Raw genomic sequence first — 22714 nt, forward strand, 5'->3', positions numbered from 1 at the left:
TAATTTTAGATTTACTAGTTTCTCTCTTTCTCAGACATTAATAATTAGAAGGTTTAATTAAGATAACATGAGACAAATATTTTTTTCTTTACATAAATCTTTATTATATTACTTTCCGAATCAACGTGCGCGTATTGTTGAAAAATATTTGAGATAAAAGAAGTTTTTAATTAGAAAGAATAGTATAGGAGAAAAAATCGTATCTCTATTTTAGACGGGGAAAGAAGAGAGTGCTTCTTTTCCGTTATCTACCTTTCATTGATCCGATTACGTCGTTACATCCTCGCTTCTTGTCACTTCCGAGTTAATTGTTTGCCAGCACAGACCCGTGGTCGGCGTGAGATAGGAGTATCGATTCGGAACATGGATAACTTGCACTATTAAGGCATAATTCCGCGGTCTAGCTTCGGTTAATCGCTGGAAAATCGCGCACCTGTTTCTAAAAGCTGGTGCGAAAGTACCGGCCGTTGAGGCGACGAGCATTTTCTAGGCGAGTTATTGTCGAGCACAATATTATTTATCACCGTAGTACGCGTTTTCACGGCTATTCCGACTCAGTGACTTAATGGCGGCAACGTTATCCTACACGAGTGGTACTCTCAAACACAGAGTCTGGAAGAACTCGATAAAAGCTGAGGATATATAAAAGCGCGCTTTAACGAGACTTCTGGACGCACTTCTAACTCTGCCGCGAATACAGTCGTGAATAAAACCATACTTGCCTTCAAATATTGCATAATTAAATACATTATGTAAGTCGGAAATAATTATCGTGGTAGAAATTAATAGCTTATAAATCATAAAAATATGTGTATGGGTGATTTGTAACTTTATAAGCTATATAAATGTAAAGTTATGTAAATGCCGCAAGAAAATGAATGAATGAATGAATTAATTAATTAATTAATTAATTAATATCTTTTATATAATGTAAAATAATTTTTGCACAGCTTCAAGTAATTATATTATGAATTATATATACATATACAAACAATCTCTAAAATTATGCAATGTCTATTTAAAATGATCTGCAAGTTCTACGAAGAAAATATATAATTTATTTTATCATAAAGTTATATAGGTGACATTTCCCTTGTAGACAGGAAAACGAAGTTATATGTAACTTTAAGAGAACTTATAATAATACTTATGATTTAATCGAAAATAATGAAAATAGCCTTATACATAATCTTTTCATATTTATTGCATTATTATGAAGATTATTATCTTATTTTCTTGCAACAGAGTGTTTATCACTCTGTTGCAAGAAAATAAGATAATAATCTTCATAATAATGCAATAAATATGAAAAGATTATGTATAAGGCTGTTGATAAACACTCGATGCCATTCATAGCTGTCATAGAAAACCGACTGCAGACTGCAGCGTTGTATTGCCTCGTATCACGTAATTATCTCAGACTGTAATCTCGCGTTTTACGAGACGTGAGATCTCGGACTGAACGTAATTAACCAGCAGCCATAACATGCACACCTCTCGCTTAACACTCGTCACGTTACGAAGAGCCGCTCGCGAGAACCCACTCGCACCCTATTATTTTTTAACGGCTCAATTTATGTAACTGCGCCGTAAACCTTAACAAGAACGCCCGGTTATTAAAAGCCCTTGCAAAACGACGAGCAGCACGGTACGGCGCCTCCGTGCCGGTCTGAAAAAAAGACCGGAAGCGAAGGTCAGAGCAGAGGCGAAAGACTTCACCGACAGCCGGATCTTCACGTGCTCTCGTCGCTGCATCGTAATGCACAGGGTTGAGTTTAATGCATTTGGTGCATCTACTATAATAGCGGGAATTGTTATTGAGCCTGCTCTTATCTCTCTTATTTAGAAACATCAATTCCGAATATAAACATGCGTTTAAAAAATATCTTCTTTGTATTACATTAAAACAAACATTAATTAACTTATAATTAAATTGAAACTGTTGAAGTTAAATGTTGTTTATCAGTTAAACATAACGAGTGAAGTGTTTTATAAAGTAACTTATGAAATGAAAAAGAATAGAATCTTATAACTTTAAGAATAGTTTATATTTATATGCATTACAAAACTCGCAATTTTAATTTGAATAACAAATTATGTAACTTTGGAGCTGAATTTTTCTCAAAACTAATTTTATCGTAAGCTGTAATATTAGCCAGTATCAACAAGGCGCGAATTGAAAGAAACATCCAATAAAAATAATTTCCTTTTAAATATCAATAGGAATAAGATTTTTTTATTCTCTTGTAAAAATTTGAATCACAAAAAATTTCTTCATTTTTGATCGTTTAAAACATAAAAAATTTTGATAGAAATTTAATTAAAGAAAAAAAAAAAAACATTTTGAATATCAAATATTTAAATATTCTAAAAGAATATTCAAGAGAATATATTTTTTCACACTATACTTTATAGATTTTTAGCTTACATTAAACTCGTTCTCAAATCAGATCCAAGATCTTAAAGCGATACCATCAATGTACTCTCGAGCGCATCGAGATTCAGCGATTTTACGTGATTCGACTAGATTGGCGCGATGCGAGGCGAATGGGCACCTACAATGTCTTTTCGTGCGATATACTCTTCGTATTTTAAAGAGAGCATAAAACAGTAAAAGCCACAAAAATCGCAACATAGTTCTCGTTATTACTAGAAATTTCCGCGTTTCTGAAATTGATTTTGCACGAGAAATATAATCGATTACGTAATGACATCGAGCTTTCACAAATAAAATTTTAATATAATAATAAAAATTGAATAAAAATTAGATTTATATAAAATATCTTCAAAATTATATAAACTTATATAAAATTAATTTTTTTGAAAATAAACGCAAATATTAATTTGTATTGTTTATGTACTAATTGTAAATAAATAATCTAATCAAGTACAAACAATTTTTGTGGAAATATGTGCGGAATATGCACGTGTAAATTAATCGAAACATCATAAAATCTTCAATATACTGCGCTTGCACGTTATTCTCTTCGCTGTTAGGATGACGACGTATATGACGCTGTAATATCGATCATAAAACTGTGATGTTCCCTGTCGGGTGTAATGGAGAAATAGGAGACTATTATATTTCATATTCGATATACGAGAATCGCATCAATGACGAGATGTCTTATACATAGACAGACAAAATTTGTCAACAACTACGTTAAACAAGGAAAAGAGAAATCAAAATTTCAATTATAATTACGTTAATAGATTTTATACAAAAGAAATTTTGCATCTGAATAAAAAAAATTATATAAAGAGTGCTTTATTTAAAGAATAAAATTTTCACAGAATGTTTAATTAATGTCTATCTTTAGTAAAAATATTTATGGAGTTTATCATTTATTACTTTCAAATTTTTGGCATTCAATGTCTTTAAAAAGTAAACAATCCTCCCCTTTTCTAATTATAACTTCGTTGAAATAAAATCCATCTAAAATTATATCAGAAATATAAATATAATTTTTATATTTATTTCGTGAAGCTTTTTTCTCGAGAAGCTTATATATGTATATATTACATATAATTTGTTAAAAGCTTTCCATTTTCAAAGGCTTATAAGTCAGACACTCTTCTTATGCATTAGTCTTTTTCCTTTCCCTACTTAATTAAGGAATCTTAAATCTTAACTACTATTACTATAGAAATGAGAATCTTGTATATATATAAAAGCACAACAAGACAATTCAGCAAAATATATTAACATAATCCATAAGAAAGAAATTTTGCTTTATATTTTATATTATTATAATACTAGATTTACACGTTTTGACAGTCGCGTGCGCGTGGGAAAAAAAACAGTCACGAGTCGAGGTCAAAGAGAAGAGTTTAAAGGGTCGTCCAACTCGACAGAAATTTGCAACTGCGAAAGTATCCGCGGCATGCGAGCTCACCGAGCGCAGTATTCAAACGCCAATCATTTTTAAACTTTTGCGCAAAAAGTATTTCCGCGTAACAATGCCGAGCAATCTTTCAGGAATACAGAAGGAAAAAGGACAGGTTCGCGTGTCCGCATTTGCGACCGCTCTTGCACAAGTGCCTTCTATAAACGCTGAAGAGTTTTCACAGAGATCTCTTTATTCCCCTTTCAATTTTCGGCCAACGGAATTCGATCGGTCGTGCGGTGTAAATGTTTTGCCGAAACTTGCCGCGCGCGGATTTAAATCACGACGTGCAATTTCTCGCGATACGTTATCCCGCGGGAGAATCGAGCCGGGAATGAAGCATGGCCATCGCGTATATACATATAATGGGAGAAACGACTAAACCCCAATATTTCCCGGCGCGCCGATCGCGAGCCGGAGCGTCATGCCGCGAGGAAATACAAAAACGACTGACCGACTTGATTTTTCTATCATCGTAAATCACAACGAGGATAGCCGGCACATGTTATAATTTATCGCACCGGTCGGAAAAAGAAAAAAAAAAAAAAAAAAAAAAAAAAAAAACACCACTGCCACACCGTCGAACTTGTGACAATCAGAATATCGAACGCATTATTTTTCAGAGGACAATGTGCACAAAAATTACATTTTATATAGACGCAAAAGGCACTATTTAAAATAATATAGAAATTTTGTTTGGAGTACAGAGTTACAAAGTACGCTATTGATGCACGTGCAACTTTTGGAATATTTTATATTCTTCTGTACGAGCAGAAGAAACTTGTTTTTATGTAGTGAAAGATGTTATCTTTTCTCATGTCCAAAAGCCGTGGATTCAACAATGATTGTTAGTTTTTTCAGAAAGATATTTTTACACACAAAAATATAGCGCTATCTTTCAATGAGGAAACTAAAATATTCATGTTTCGAGTCAAAAGAACGCGCAAGAGATTTAAAAGAGAAGAATAGTAGACATTTCAAGCATTATAAGATGTTGTTCTTTGATTTTTATCGAGTTTTTTTTTCCTGTTAATAAATCAGAACGAATCGTTTCAAATAACTATGATTCAATGTGAAGTATCGTAATGTCGATACCGCGTACTGCGTACGTACAGGTATGTGTTTACATGGACGTGTATTTCAACGAGATAAAAGAAGGGCGACGTCAGACCAGTGTCTCGCAGGAGGGTGAACAGATTCTTTGAAACCAATGTTATTCTGTAAACGTGCCTCATTAAAAATAACGAGGTATGGTAGATATGTCAAAGCAAATGCGCTGAATGAAGGGTGGAAACTGTTCAACGCTCGACATCGCTCCTTGAGATATATTACATCGATGTCTGTCGGTCGTCGAGTAACTTATTTAAAAGATACTAAGGAAGCAGGTCTATTAGTTAAGCGGTTGGACAGAAAATCGAATCTATCTATATTAATAATCAATCAATTAGTTTGCAAACCTTTGTTTCACTAAAATAGAAATCGTTACAATGTGCAAAATTTGATTTTAAATTAGATTTTCCGAGATATTGATAGATTATGTAGAAACGTACAAATTTACAAATTTACATAATTTACATAATTAAAATTATAGCGATTCTTCTCATTCTTCTTATAGTATGTATTCTTGATTTTTCTTCTGGTACATTTAAAGTATATTCAAGGAGTTCGACAATTATTTTAACAACGTAGTTTAGTTAAGAATTAAATTTGTCGAAGAAATAAAAAGACTGTATTTCTCTCAGGAAATGATTATATTTCTCAAGAAAAGTTATTAATCATATATTATTATTATTAACATTAGTAACACGTGAGTAATGTGAGTACTGCCAGAAGTGATGTATTATACTAATCGTGTGATATTATCTTTTTATGTTTGATGAATAATTCATATAAATATTAAATTCACATCTTACAAAGATTGTTGAAACGAAAGCATCAATCATCTGCGAGATTATATCTGATCTTATTCGAGAATTTTTCTCTCATACCGATTTTTCTCTCATATTGATTAAACAATTTAATCTAGAAATTATCTTGCGATAAAATATTTGTAATACATAATTGAAAATATAATTACGAACATAGCTATGGATAATTTGAAAACTGATTTAAATTGAGTAACATTTATTTATATATTGCAAAAAATGTCTTCATTACGCTATGATTTATCGAACATTCGAGAAGAAGAATTTATCTTTACCATCGAGAAAGAATGAACGAAAACAAACGACGGAATAGACGACGAAGAGATTCCGTACGAGAAATTTTTCACAGATATCGCGAATATTCCTTCCGAGCGACAATTCTATCAGTATCGAATAGATAAAATATCCCATAGCTCTACCACATTGTAATCCGCATGTCACGAAGAATAACCGACATAGAGACCTTAAGGGGACCGTCCCTAAGGAATTCGTCGTCTGTCCAATCACTGAGAATGAATTTATATTCGGACTATATTATATCCGTAGTCTTATTTTATTTGATCCATGCGGATTTTGATTGAAACTGCTATATCTTTTTCTTGGCTTAAAATGTTTTCTAGACATCGCCAATGAATCTATAAAAATAATACTTTTATACGATTAAACATATATATTGCGATTTAATATCATAAAATTCGTCAAGAGTTGCCAATTAATTAAAAGAGAATCGGAGAGCTATTCTTTTTTTTAACAATAGAAATCAAGTCCAGTTTTAATTTATTCGCATAAAAATTCTATGAGAGATAAAAGATGATGCAATTTATTGTTTTAATATATACATATATGTATAACTCTTAATAAATATCTGATTTTTAAGAATTTCATGAAACAACTATCACAGTGTAACATTTTCTTGTTTTATACAATGCGTTGAAATTTATACGATAGTATCATAGAAGAGTAATCGATCACTCAATGTAAAGCTAACAATAAGTACAAGTCACATGACTACTTCTTTCTTTTGATGGAGTTGTCGGAAAACAAAGTTATACTTTAAAAGGCAGTTTTACATTTTTCTTCATTTTATTTTCACCAAATAATATTTTAAAAAAGATTTTCAATACGTCTAAAATTCGTACAATACTTGTCGAGAATTAAAATTATTTCCAATAAATTATTGGAATTATTTAATTCCAATTAATTATTAGCTTCCATAATTTTCCTGCTTTATTATAGTAAGAGTAATTTGTTGACAGATGAATCCGCATGTCACGGTATTTCTCATGGTATGAAGAACATGAATAAATAAAGTAAAAAATATATATATAATGAAATGAGATGTCTAAAAGTTAAAATCTGTCATTTCTTTTGCTTTCTGACAGTATAAATATCATATAAATTACTGGTGCTATTAAATTGCTTGTCTAGATATTTAACAAATTTATCATAAATTGTTTATTTAAATTGAATAAATAATTTCCAAATGTTTAATCGCAAACACACATTATTGGTATTATATATGTTTTCTATCTCATTCCGATATATGTGACGATAAAATTACGTGTGATAATGTAAGTCGGAAGTATGATGAAATAAACGATTATCGATTCGAAATTGGCACGTTCGTTATAAAACTGAGCAAAATTCCGCCGGGAAAACGGGATAATCGCATTTGAATCATTTCATGTGAAAATCGCAACGCCGAACACTAGAACGGTATACGCGGCTGGAACACTTCCAAAGGTCCTGGGCCAGGTATAAGTACACCGACGACGTCGACGGATGACCTCGGCCGACATTGGCTTCGCCATTGCCATGGACACTGAACTCGGAGTCTGCGAATAATTTATGCCCAGAATTATAGGACATCGGAGAGAGTGCGGGCAACAATAGCGAGTACCTGGCCATGTATGCATGTCGTGGGAATTGGCGAGGTGTCAAGTGCGAAAGAGAGAAATAAACTGTCCGATCGATAATTCTCGTTGTCATATATGCACACTTTACAGTTACGTATCATCGATTCGCCATAACGACGCCAAAGTAACGACCAAGGATGAGGCAGAGTGTAAATAAATAATCAAAGAATATCAATGTGTGTGAGTGAGGTGCATACTTTATTTAATATGAATATTTTTGTATTCTTCATTGGAACGAATATATATATATATATATATATATATATATATATATATATATATATATATATTCAAAACACTAATGAGAAAACTAAATTTATAATAAATACAATATAAATGTATACATGTATGCCAATAATTATAAAAATATATATATATATGAAAAAGAATTGCAGGACTTTTGCAAATAAATGTAACAGCAGGGCAAAGAATGCATATATATTTCGTTTAATCACTCACAACCAGTTGATCGAAAAGGCTGAAAGTACAGTCTTTTATTTGTCTACTAGACAAGGATTTGCCGTAGGCATTTCAGAATCTCATACTGAAAAAGTGTCTTTTGAAGTCTTGAGTCTGAACATCTCATAATGTGTCGGGGCAGCAAAGGTAAAAATATTACACCGCACAGGACTTGCTTTCCTATTCTCTTTTATATTTTTAATATGTTATGATATATTTATCCTAACACAAGAATTTTCTTTAAAAAATGGTAAATTGATTTGATTAATATTTCAATTATTAAGAAAAATGAAAAGAATTGTCTCACATTTTTATAAAATCTCTAGATTACTTAATTTCGAAAAATAATATATATATATATAACATTAAATCAATGATCCCGTGTAGTTACAAAGTAACAACAAGCGAAACGACAAACTAGCATAATAACTATATTAACGAGCAAATAAGAAGTACAACAACGACATTACTTTTAACTTTGACTTTTTTATTGCAATTTAATATTTAAAATTAAATTTTTTGTAATGACATAAAACACGTTAATCGTAATATACATACGATTAAATGAAAAGGTCAACTTGCGGCAATAAGTTTACAATGAAAACTCAGGACAATTTTGCATGAAAGATTTTTTTTTTTTTTTTAATATAAAAGTATATGTAATGAGATTTGTTATTTTACGTGCAAGTTTCAAACTGTGACTTGAAAGAAAAGGAGATAATTTATATCCGTTTATACACATATATCTGTCTTGAACAATGTAAAGTTCGGGATTTTTGCTTCTCTAGTTTCAGCGGAAGAAAAATTCGTCCTTGAACGTATTCGAAAAATGTCACAAAAAAATGAGCTTTTTAGACGTGCATTTTTTTTTTAACACCGAAAAGATATTACGTGGCAACGGGGGCGTGAAAATAACTGTAATTTATGCTAACGGAGAGCGAAGCTCTGTTTACAACTCGCGTCCGCAAAACAGCATTGCCGCGCCACTTCTGCGAGTGATTCTCGGAAGTACGTCGGCGTAAATTGGGGACATGCTTAATTCCGCGCCGCGACACATAAAAAGCGGTTGTTAAGCTTGCGCCTGTCGCACAGCCCTGAAACAATGGCCGGGGTGGCTAATAATAATAAGGAAGCCGAACGGTTCTTGACGACGAGGGGTGGGTACGTAACGTAGGCGCGCGCGATAAATCGCATCCGGATGTTTATAGGGCCGTCAAAGTTACGCTCGCGCCTCGACATTCTCTCTCCGTTACTTTGGGGTCGTGCTTGTGCATCTCGGTGTTGTACACGGTTTGCTGCAGTGTCGGGTAATAATTCAGCGACACCACATTATTGGCGCGCTACCATAAATTCGCGTTACCCGACGCTGTTCATATTAATAATTCCGTGCGTAAAGACGCGTCGCGCCGTTTCGTCGACGACGATGTCGCTTATCTTCGCTTATCTTATAAAATCAGCATGCTTTAGGTTTCTTTTAAGAAACGTCAAATGTTTAAAAGATGTGGAATACATGTGTGTGCGTTAATTGTACTTTATGTTAGAGATATGCTATTAGTTTGTGTATTGTTAACAATGTGAAATGATTTACATGTAACTAAACCTAACCGAAAGAATTATATTCATTTTAAAAATATTTTAAAAATATTTCACTTATCTTTATAATATCTTTCTCTAAAATAAACGCCAAAGGATCTTTTTAATTTAAGAGAGAAATTCTCTAAAGAGTACAGTAGTATCAGATATTTTTCTTAATATGTAAGAATATACTGAATAGTGTGTAAGAATATACTGAATATATTTAATATATTAAATATTTTCTTACCCTATTATATTATTTAATATTTGTCATTATGAATTTTAATGATATCAATTTTAAGTGGATATTTATTAAAACTCTGACAAGTTAAATATATAATTTTTACTTAATTTATAAACATATGTACATAAATAAGGTTTTTTTTAAAATATCACTCAGTAGAAAAGAAAACATTTTTATTTATTATATAGATACTATATATTTCTGTTAAAATAAAATATTTTTTTTATATATAAATTACTAAATTTAATAACTAAATAAATAAGTAGTTTACGAACATTTTTACCACAAAGATGTAATATATCTTAATTATACTGCTATTGATTAAAGTCTAAAAATGTTAAATAATGTAAAATCTTTCGAGTTGTCAATTCAAGACTTTTATTTTACAAAATTCTTAATATGCACCTACTTATCGTGATTAATCTGCAAACCTTTCCGGGCAAATTGTCACCTTTCTATTGTTTTAAAATTGTTTAACCGTCCAATAGAAAACTGACAGATTTGTTTTAATATCAGAAATCTATTTTATAAAATAGAAAATGTTTACTTCGAACTTTTAATGCATTCATTAATTTATTGATATAAACTTGTAAGATCATCCTATTTGGTTCTTGTTATAGAAGAATTTTTGTTATATCAGAACATACTTTTGCCATTATCGCAACAAGGCAACGAAAAGGCAGGAATTCTTATAAATAGAAATATATTAACGAAATAAATATATTCGACACAAAGGGAAAAAGAAATATATATTTTCTTTGTGTCAAGTATATTTATTTCGTTAATATTTTATTTATAATATATATATATAAAAAGCTTGGTGTCTGGAAGCAGAGTGCGCATGTAATATTCCATTGTAGAAAGTAACTTACGTTACGACCACCAAGGGAAACGACGCAGTGATAATGAAGTTTTGGACACTAGAATCATATTAAAAGTTTACATCATGTTTATAAAGTATCGCGTGTAATGAGATTATAGAATCAGGATACCAATATCACTATCTCATACGTATTTAAAGAGAACCAAATGTTACGTTTATAAAAATGTAGTAATATTGAAAATAAATCGATACGATATGTATATTGAATAATTATATTCAATTATATTAAAGATACTTCAAGTGATGAATGTTTTAAATATCTTGACCGTGATAAAATAAATATGATATTGTGAATAATAATGAATTTAAAAACAAATCAGAGAGGAGAGAGACAATTATTTCAACAAATATAAAGAAATGAAAAGTGAATATAATTGTATGGATATAAATATAATGTTTTGATAGTTATAATTTACTGCATAATTTTAAGCATGTAAATTATCTTTGCGTTCTAAATTAAACGCCACTAAACTAGTACGGCATTATTATCCTTACGTAACAACAACAAGCTCATGCTGCAAAACGCATGTAACAGGTTCACGTTCTACAAATGTGACAGGTACATCTTACGTAAATTATGTTAGGGCAGCTACATTTGTAGTCGCTGTGAATTAACGGTCTCAAGACTGTGTGGAACAGATACATGTATAAATGCGACATAAATAAAATAGATGTTCGCACGATGGAGATATCGCAATTAATACGCGAGATATTAAACTAACTCAGAAAACATTTCTATATGTATACTCGTTTTGTGTATAATTATAATTGTCGCGTATAAAGATAAAACTATACACATTTATAACGAATTATTTTATAAAGATTCAACTCAATATTACGATTGACGAATTATCGAAAAAAAAAAAAAAAAATCAATAAAAGAATTTATAATCTGTAATCTTTTTAAATATGTTTCTTGATTTTTATTTTCATATACATATTACAATAGTATTTTATTAGATCATACAGAATACATCTCTTGCTACGTAGATCTTTCTCAGATGCAAAGGCACTATATACAGCCAATATAAAGGGTAACGTAATTCTTATCCATATCGAGGTTGGATATGTCGTAAAGAAAGAGAGCAAAGAAGCAAGATTGCATATAAACTGCAGATACAACGATCGCCGCAACGCAACAAGTCCAAAGAAAAATCGACGGCACGAGTGTTTGAGCTACGCACGGTGACGATCGACGATGGTAAACGAAAAAGAAAAGAGAGAGGGTACAAGGGGGTGGTAAAACGAGGGGCGGGAATGCAACTCTCTGCGGTACGTGACTGGGACGTCGACGACGATGAAGTTAGATTTATAGTTCCCTTAGGCGTACTGCATCTCTCTCTCTTAGCCGGAAAGCTCACAGTTTATGTGACACCGACGTCGGATTGACGTACCACAATGTCTGCATACGTGCTTTTATCGATTATCTCCGAGTTCGATACTAGGCATTGTGTCGCGTGATTTTCTGCAAATTCCAGCACAGTATCTGTCTAGAAAGAAATCTGTCTGCGGGATTTGTGATAGTATTTGTAAAGAATAAATTGAAATGGGAATGGGATTATACTAATGGTTTCTTAATGCTCTTGGAAATCAACTAAAAATAATTTAAAAATATCAGCTATTGGTTTTATGACTCAAGAGTGGAAGTTAAATACCTGCTAAGTCAAAAATAATATTCTGAATTGTAAGAAGTGAAGAATACATTAAACATTTTGTAAATATTTATTGATTTTATGCAACAGAGTTTAAGTTATTTAATAAAATTTATTATTAAAAAAAAGATTTTTTTTTTAATCGATCTCTAATATTAAAGTTTAAAATCGTATTGTTTCTTTTATAATTCAATCCAGCTTTATTAAGTCTACCAATAAAAAATAGTGCCATATCTTTTATTAGAATAAGGAAAAAAACAGGCTAAGTAATTAAAAATGTATACTTCTTTTGAGATTCGATTTGATAATGACAACAATAATAAAGCTGAAAGATATTAAAGGAAATACATATTCTTTTTCAGTTTATCTAATACATATTTTTTTATAACTTAATTAATTAATATTTAACTAGGAAATCAGAACATAAAAATATTTTTAATTTAGAATACCGCAGAGTCTCTTGACAGTTTGGGAGCTGAGAGATTTAGGTTTTATTAGTTTGCATATAAAAACATCTCTGGAAGAAAGAAAGAAATCACTCTGTCTCTCTTCCTTTCATGCTGTACAGGAAATATTCATTCTACGCAGTTTCTATGGCACGTGTTAGTTGACGTATTATGCGAATGTTCCAATATTCCCCATAGATCTTCCAGAGCTAACGAGGTTGCCGGGGTTATCCGCGTTCGCTCCAGACTACCAATATCAAATTCCAGATACCGTGGATCTCATTTAGTAAAGATGATGAACGCAGTCCGCTAACTTTATATCATTTCGACACAGAATAATGCCACGAACGAATTGGGTTATTTGAATATAAAGTATAACGCGACGTCTTTTGATTTCTACAAGAGAGAGAGAGAGAGAGAATCGAGCATTATAGACGATAGAATTATCAAATTGTTCTTTCAATTACGAATATTGGAAAATAAAATAAGAGAAATGAAAATTCTTTTTAATAACGACAAAAATTAATAAAATTACATAATTACTTATTGGTAGACATTTTAATAAATATTTAATGGAAATATTATATATGCTGACTATAAATCTGATGTAAAAATATAAAACGCGCGCTTATCTTACAATTAATCTAAAAAAATATCTTAATATTTTATATAGAATTATAAAAATATATTTAGCTAATAATTAAAAAAGTAAATAATTGTTGAAAACAATTTGTGATAATATAACAATGCATTATGATTATCGTGGCGCCATCTATTAGCTTTTGAAAGGAATATTCTGATAACTGACAAAGTCTATGATAACACTACAAGCCTACATCTTTCTAGTTTTGCAATTCATAAAATGCAAAACAATTTAGCTCGACAGTCACTGTAACCTCGTTTTGCTTGCATTCTCGTATATATTTTCAGAGAAGAAAAATTAATATTTTTTCAAGCGAGATTTATTTTTTTCGGTAATCCTATACAGAATATACAGAGTAAAATTGAACTGTCAAATACGCTATTCTCGCGGTATATGTGAAATACATTTTTGTACATCCAGTATACAAAAATATAGAAAATTTAACTTTCTCTCTCGTCTTGTTTGAGACAAGTTTGACGGTTAGTGTTCTGTTTATCAGCAACTCCATAACATCGTTTAAGTGGATTTTGATGTAAATTTCAACTAGCACTCTGTATTAATTAATCAGGTATAAAGTCAACAGTACCAAATTGCACGATAGTGTTATTAATTTATTTATTCTCTTTGTCTCGTATGTTTTGCGTGATCAAACAAGCGGATAATGGCTATTAGAAGATAAAAATCGTTTAAACGATATTGCGAATTATTTATTCAGTATTTTACAATCAACATTCGAGAATTCAAATCTTTGTATGTAACTGTGTGTATTTCAATCAGTCGGATTAATATTGACGAAAAATTAAGAAAGATAATTTAGTGCATAACAGTTATTTACTAGGTCGTTTAAAAAATAAGCACAATTTTAAATATCCTTCTTAATAAAAGATTCAATTAAATAATAAGTTTTTCTACTTGTATTTAATTTTATAAAATTCTGCATTAAATTTTAATTTAAAAGTTTTGAAATACTTTTTTAAATTAGCTTTTCTTTCTGAAATGAAATATTGAAATCTATATATAAAGTTTTCTTGAAAACATTATATTTTTTTTTATATTATGTCGCAAAAAGACTATATACTATAAACTAATATTTTCTTTTAAATAAAAGACATAAACGACATATTTTTAAATCTTTAATTTTTGAATTTCAAAATTGAATGCAAACTTGCAGAATCACATCTCGAAACATGCAACATCTGATATATTTTATTTGATGGATATTTTGTTAAGCAATTTTCCAAATGCTCTTACATTAAATATCAGGAAAAGGGACACATATAGGTTTTTTTTTTATTGCTCTCTACCAACGCATTAAACTACATATTAATAAATAATTACCACAAATTATTTATTATGGAAAAGTAATTTTAATATTTTTTATAATTATGGAAAATAGCTGATTATTATTTTAATCGATTATTTCTGTATACAGAAATTTAACGACTATACGTGCTACTTATGCGATAATTATGCAAATAAGTTACAACGACCCTCACAGTCGTAATATTTATACAGATGCGTTTCTGTTCAGGTTTTTAATCGATAAAATATAAATAATAAATGTATACATGTCGAAATATGTATGGCAAATATTTAAAATGACATCATAATTTATTTTAAATGTCAAACTCGAAATGTTTTTTTTTTTTTTTTTTTTTTGCATTCTTTGTCTACGTAAGAAAAACAAAGTTGATAACAATAATACGATAAGCACGCATTTATGCAAATATTACGTAGTACTAATTTACGAGAGAATCCGCGTCGTGATTATGAGAATACACGTTATTTATCTTCTTAATGAAATCCGCAATGAAAGATTCTGTCGAACGACATGATTCGACGCATTTAATGAGATCTGAAATCACCTGCGATGTTTTAATCCACTAATAATGTGTGAACGTATAATCTTTTAATACCTGGCTTTAATCAGCCGTACGCAAATGTAAGCTTCTAAGCAGATTTCACAAACAACATCATTTGTTCTCTCGCATGCTACAAACTACAATAAACCATATAAAACGGATTCATGAGAATTACAACATTTTACGTAATATTACATATGATATTGAATTTCTGTAAATTTATCACATTATGAATCATACTGAAATGTGAGGATTAGATCTTTTTATTTAACAATTATTCTTATTGTTAATGAAACATTTCCCATCTCTAATTTTTGCGATAACGTGAAGTGTTATATTTCAGAGAGAACTGTAAATATCAGTTGCAGCATTTTAAAGGATACAGTTCAAGTGTCCGACAGGTCAAGTTGCGGGATTAAGCGTCAGTTAACTTCTAATTACATATATTACATTTAAATAGAAAACATGTTATATCGATCAAGGTCACAATTATTTCCTAACATTCATATTGGCATTTATTATTGCGATATAATTTTAGCTCTTTTGCCAAGTTTATACACAAGATTATATTATAATCTTCATTCTTCACGAACTAAGAGGTTTATCGCAGTATCAAACTATGATAAAAAATTACACGAGAAATAAATATTAAATATTGACATATGACAAATTATCACGTGTAACACTTCGAAAGCAAAAGCAGAAAGAAATGTTTAAAAAGTAATTCTATTATTATAAAAGCGTGGATTTTCACAAGATAATATAAAGGAGAAAGAGAGAAAGTAATATCTCTTACCATTTCGTTCCAGCTAGTTTCTTTCCCTCGCCTACATCTATTCTTGTTGTTTATGGTATGGCGTATTAACGGATAATAATCTTCCACGTCACTATTCTCACTACTGACATTTCCATCGATAATTTTCTCGTCTGTTAATCGCATCGTGTACTGATGCGCATAATGTCTCACTGCCATTCTTCTCGTGGAGATTTTCACTTTCGTTAATAACAATCACTAATATTTGAGCGCGCGCACATTTACATTGCGAAATACGACGTTGTTATTCTTTCGCATCTGCTACGGAAGCAGTTCTACCAAACACTGTCAACAGATGATAAATGATATAGAGAGATAGGTAGGTAGAGAGACATAAGTAGAATATGGTCAAGCTCATGAAAATAAATACAGTTTTTATATATTATATATTTCGCACTTTCGATTATATCAACTTTAATCAAGATATTATAATATATAGTAATTTATTTTATAATTAATAACATAAAATATACACGGCATAGCAATGCTATTAGTAATGCTAATAATAACGTGACATGATAAAATAATAATATTGATTATTAATATATTACTAAATTTTTATTGCATTTAATTAATGAATTTACGTGATGATCGTTATCTAAGAAAGTGTTATTTTTAACGTTACATTCTTTTATTAGATGCAACCTAAGATTGATTTATTTGAAAAACCATTTAGAATATTTAAACAATATGACTTTACATTATGTTTTATACAATCACTTTGCACATTGCGCATGACAAGTGAACGAATAACCCGTCAAACGAGATTCTAATAGAGTCAACGTCGCCGGAAACTCGATGTAATCCCAGACATACAAATACATTCATTACGATTAAATTGCACTTGGAGAACATCCGGATACATATTCTAGCTTAGTGACACAGATTTCTGATTAAATAACTATTTATAATTTATGATGATTACGCTCTAATTTTCTACTATAACGCTATATGTATATAATCTATGTGTATAAATCCAGTTTTAGAGTTCTAGGATATAATTTTAAACTTGTTACACGATTATTTCTTATTTTCCTTGGAGCGAGTAAGAGAATAAAAAATATTTATCTGAAAAATATATGAAAAATGACATTAAAATGAACTTATCCTATGTATGTGTAATGCATATCTTTACGTTAAAATATTCATACATACATAAAATATCTGAAAGTATGAAGATAACGAATTATCAACAGAAACAGTGTTAAGCATTATAAAATATCGTACATCTACAATTTACATGCATTTAAATAAGATATTCTATTTTTTTTATTTTTGAGAAGATTTTCATAGTCGCCAACAATCTTATCTGACAACTATTTTATCTGTCACTACGCGTAAATAACATCTAGTATTTTTGTGAAGAGCTTATTTTTAACTAAAACTTTTTCAATGCGGTCAAAAAACATACAAAACGAAATATTGATTCACTACATGTATATTAATATCATCACCAGATATTAATTAGTCTGTATTTTTTTCGTATAATTTTATGGATCCTCGCATTTTTTATTTATTCTGAAAAACATGCTTTGAAATCGTGTATCTCAACTTTTTATCTTTATTTCATACTATAAAATAAAGATAAAAATGTTATTATATAGTTTTCAGCGAAAAAATTACTAGAAAATCCGCAAAAACAACTGTATACTATGCAATAGATTCAAAGGTGTAAAGTCTTTTTAATTCTCATTCTTATGCGAAATTCCGCGGAATCGAGTTGAAAACTTTCACGAAGAAGACACAACCGCGCGTGTCTGGCTGCAGACGGTGCGAACTGATTCGTAGGATGTATCACGTGGCAACTCTCGCGATTCTTAGTGAAAGCATAATCTTTCTATTCACAATCTACTGTTCGTAGACTAGCCTACATTACAGTAACAACGGAATAAAATTCACAGTCTCTGCATCGAAAAGAACATTTTGCCTTGAAACTATATATTGTGTTAATGTAGATTTTTGATACTTTATCTTTAAATGAATTTAATGAAAAAAAAACCTATTTTATACTTGTGACACAAACTGTCAAAATTTTCATCATTTATTACATGGCTTTATTTAAAATCTCTATTTTTTTTTATGGATTAATTTAAAATTTCTTAAATCTATGTGGTGTGTGATAAATAATATTATTTTAAAAATAATTTTATAAAATTATATGAATAAGCTAATACAAAATAGGGCATGTCGACACGATAGTACAACAACAATAGTGTATATTGTCTGCACGCAGACAACTGCACTTTTGCAAGGTAATATATGACTGCGATAATTATACAAATTGCGAGTGGTTTCATAACACTGACTAATTTGTAAATTCGCATGGTAACGTACATAGGATGTAGCAAAACTTCCGGTCAATTTCAATGATACAATCCTCGATGAATTTTAAATCAGTTTTTAAAAATAATGTCGTTTTTTACTTTTCCTGAGTATTTCGATTATATCCTTTTTAAATAAATAGTAGCTGAGAGAGACTGCAATTTTTGTTGCTTTGCAATTTATGATTGGCAATGTCGCAATCTGAAAGATGATACATCGATTCCTTGATACTTCGTCGAAAGTAACAAGTTTTTACAGTAAATTTCCCGCATTTCCGTATATTCTCCGACCGCGAAACTTTTGAAGCGACACGCGACGCCGCAGTTTTCCAACTGACAGGCGCAGGAGAAAGGCTCCACGTTGAAACGCTCGTGCACACATGGCCGTGACACGCTGTTTGACATCGGCTTATCGGCATTACGGTCGCTCAGCTGACAATATGAGCCGGTACCCAGTCAGCGAGCACGTAACATAATTTGTATAAGATTTGTGGCTAACGGTTTATCAATCCTTATGTAAAAAAAAAAATTAAAACAGGAGTTTATAAATAAAATTAGAGAAAAGGCGATGTCTACTAATTATCGAGAATTATTTAAAGAACATAGATTATTCAACATTTAATTTGCGAGAACTGTTTATTCTTTATGATATAAAGTTGTTTTGATATAAAGATAACAATGTATTTATCAATATTTTATTCTACAGATAAAGTATATTAATAATATTTTGTTAAATTAACTTTGGTGTTGAAATGGAGAGTTTCAATTTAATAATTTTTCTTTCTCTCTCTCTCTCTCTCTCTCTCTCTAGCTCTCTCTTTATGTATGTGATAAATATTAAAATACTATATAAAATATTTTAAAATTAGGAGACTAAAAATAGAGTAATTAAAAAAATTTATAATAATATTTACATTTATATTTATAATAATTTATATTTATATTTATAATAATAATTCAAAACTTTTTAAAAAATTTTATGATTTTACAAAACATATAAGAGAGAATTATATAAAATTTTATAAAAATTTTTTTTTTTTTTTTTGCAAATTTTATTTTCTCTAGTTTATTTATTTGACATATTCATATCAAAATTGATTATATAGAAAAAATATTCATCTCTATATAATATACTGTCGGTAATGAAATATGTTGATCTACTTGTTATCTACTTGTTACATGACAGTTCCACAGATGGAGAAATATAAACTAATGTTTTCATCGACTTTCAAGTAAATTTAAAGATTAAATTTACCCATATAGTACGCACTAATTAAATTGTTTTTAAATTATAAACTATTACAGTTTAATTCAAGTAGCAAAGATATATACTACAAACAGAGAGTATTGTGCTGTTAAACACGTGATACTTCGCAGTTTAAATGCGTATAGGTTATAATAAGAACAATGATCGAATATGAACAATAATCGTGCGAAAGAACGATTCTATCATATTTTCTGTGTGTGGAAATATATTAGAAATTATTTTTTTATCAAACAAGAAATTTAAAAATTGCATAAAATTTTATATTATAAAATTTTTTATCATTAGGAGTATGGCTAGAAAAATTGTGCAGCGAATGATGATAAATCTGCTGAAACCTCAGCCTCAATTGCAGCTTTTGAAGTTTTCTTTGCCATTATATTTAAAGCAACACTCATCCATTAGGTTTATTTCACAAAACAGATTACTATACAAAGATGTGAATATATTGGATCATACTTGTGAAGTATCAGATTACAATACATATTTGACAAATTACAAGCCTGTCGTACGAATTATGGTGCAAACTCTCAAAGAAATATTGGATACAACACCGAGTGAAACTAATAAAATCATCGCAGAGAATCCTCAACTTAAAAAGAGAACCAGAGCGAATGTTTTGAACAATTATTACAATCTCATAGATGCTGGTGTGCAAAAAAATACCATTGTGAAGAACATCTGGTTATTGGCACATGAAAACAATAAACTCATGGATAAGCTTAATTGTATTAAAGTACTTAATATGAACAATGATCAACTTGTACCATGGTTACGTTTGACTCAAGAGGAATTAGCAACTTTTGTATTTTATACGCAAAATGATATAAGTTCTTATACATATAATAAGATTGAGCATCTTGCTCATAGATTAGAGGTATAAATTTAATGTAATAAATATGAATTACTAGGTATATTGGTATAAATTGTACTATTAGTAATTTACTATATTATGAAATAAGACATTTTATAAAAAATAATTTTTTCTTATGAGAACATTTATATTCAAAATATGAAAAATAAAGTTTAGTTATTTATCATATAAAAATATTGATTCAATAAAATATTAAGTTATATATGATTCTATGCACACGCTCTAAAATATTATTTCTTTCCAGTGTAGCATAGAAAAATTATGCGAATTAACAGTACGGTATACTTTCTTACTAAAAATTCCAATTTCTTGCATAGACAAAAAGTTGAACATATTACATGGTAAGGGAGTCATATAAATTAAATCATAATAGAAAAAATACATATAAAGATTTGAGAGAACTAAATAAAATTTCTTTTACAGAATATGATATAAGTAACAAGCATATATTGAAAGATTTATGGGTATTACGATACAGTGAAAATCATATACGTCACAGATGTGAATTGTATAAAGATACAGGAAATTTAGAAATAAAAACGTGGGCTATAAGATGTCCACTTAGAGTTGTAGCAAGGTAGGTTGCTTTGATATAACATCTTTTTATTCTTCTATTGATATTATTTTGTTATTATTTTGTGTTCTTCAAATCAATCCTCCATGATTTCATTGCTGCCCCACTTTATCAAAATTAAACTTGAGATATTATCTTTGCTATTTCTATTGTTTTTACAGTTTTTTAACTTATATTACTTTTAAACTTTTAAATTGTAAAAAGATATATGCATGAACTTTATCATGCACATAAAATGAATAGGTTGATGTAAAATATCATTGATTTCTTTATGTGTACAGAGCCATTCAAAAAAATAATGTAAAACGTTGTTTATTGAATCGTCATTCAAGTATTAGCGAATTTTTGATAAATAAATTAGAGATCGATGAAGAATCGCTCAACCGCGCGATCACGAAATCGCCGGGTATTTTACGGGTGAACGTATTGAAATTAAATCGTCTAATTAACATATTACACCAAAATAAAATTACTAGCAATGAGATATTACAATATATACGAATATTTTATTTCAACACTGATACTGTACAAAAACGAATTGAGACTTTGAATAAAGAACGTATTATTGTGAGACTGTCCAGCCTGGTATTATCTGAACAATCCTTTGAACGGTACGTAACACTGGCATGAAGCTATAAAAATAACAAAACACCTAGAAGATAATTATAAAACATATTAGCTATATATATATATATATATATATATATATATATATATATATATATATACATATATTGACTATATATATTTTTAATTTATTTCTTAGATATGTAAAGAAAAATCATCAAGAACGAGAAGTATTGCAAGAGTATCAAGATGTTCAAGAATATTTAATCAATAAATTAAATGTCGATGAAAAACTTCTTGAAAAAGCGGTTGCAAAGTCGCCGACTATTTTACGAGTAAATATACGAAAGATAAATCAAGTGATTGATTTACTGCAACAAAATGGCATAATGGGTGATGAAATATTACGTCATGCACGAGTTTTCTTTTTCAATACAAAAACTCTACACAAACGGATTGAAATGTTAAAAGAAGCTGGTCTGCTACCAAAAGTCACTGTAATAACACTCTCTCAAAAAGACCTGGATGAATATATAAACAGATATAAACAGATACAAATATAAATTTGAAAAATATTTGTACAAAAAGCAACATTATAATAAATTTATTCTTTTAATATTAACAATTATTTAATAATATTTAATAATTTATAAATTATCTATAATTAATAATTTATAAATTATGAATAATAAAATAATATCGATTAAGAAATGAATAAAAAGATTAGAAAAAATCGGAAAGCTTACTGTCATTTAAATCGCAATGTTTGTCATTAATAATGTTAATTTAAATTAAAGTAAGTTCTATA

General features: G+C 29.6%; 2 protein-coding genes across 7 annotated transcripts in view; one reads left to right on the forward strand and one right to left on the reverse strand.

Moving 5' to 3' along the window:
• LOC140673344 (venom dipeptidyl peptidase 4) overlaps positions 1–18936 on the reverse strand; it is a 329058-nt gene extending 310122 nt beyond the window's left edge. For both annotated transcript variants that reach the window (XM_072906244.1, XM_072906243.1), the window contains exons 1-2: positions 18641–18936; positions 16289–16591 (exon numbers count right to left, since the gene is read on the reverse strand). In XM_072906244.1, the coding sequence (XP_072762345.1) occupies positions 16289–16465 (177 nt within the window). In that variant the 5' untranslated portion in view covers positions 16466–16591; positions 18641–18936. The remainder of the gene's footprint in view (positions 1–16288; positions 16592–18640) is intronic.
• On the forward strand, positions 607–22558 carry LOC140673345 (transcription termination factor, mitochondrial-like). 5 transcript variants are annotated; one of them, XM_072906264.1, is made up of 6 exons: positions 607–610; positions 20180–20768; positions 21010–21106; positions 21189–21342; positions 21621–21950; positions 22106–22555. In XM_072906264.1, the coding sequence occupies exons 2-6, from the start codon at positions 20184–20186 to the stop codon at positions 22467–22469; spliced, it is 1530 nt and encodes a 509-aa protein (XP_072762365.1). In that variant the 5' UTR covers positions 607–610; positions 20180–20183; the 3' UTR covers positions 22470–22555. The 5 variants fall into 5 exon arrangements, with proteins under 5 accessions (XP_072762365.1, XP_072762364.1, XP_072762361.1 ...); XM_072906263.1 differs by lacking the exon at positions 607–610 and adding an exon at positions 19799–19889; XM_072906260.1 differs by lacking the exon at positions 607–610 and adding an exon at positions 19807–19859 and having other exon boundaries at positions 22106–22558.
• Positions 22559–22714: the final 156 nt, after the last annotated feature.

This window comes from Anoplolepis gracilipes, chromosome 14 (assembly GCF_047496725.1).
Source record: "Anoplolepis gracilipes chromosome 14, ASM4749672v1, whole genome shotgun sequence".
Lineage (NCBI taxonomy): Eukaryota > Metazoa > Arthropoda > Insecta > Hymenoptera > Formicidae > Anoplolepis > Anoplolepis gracilipes.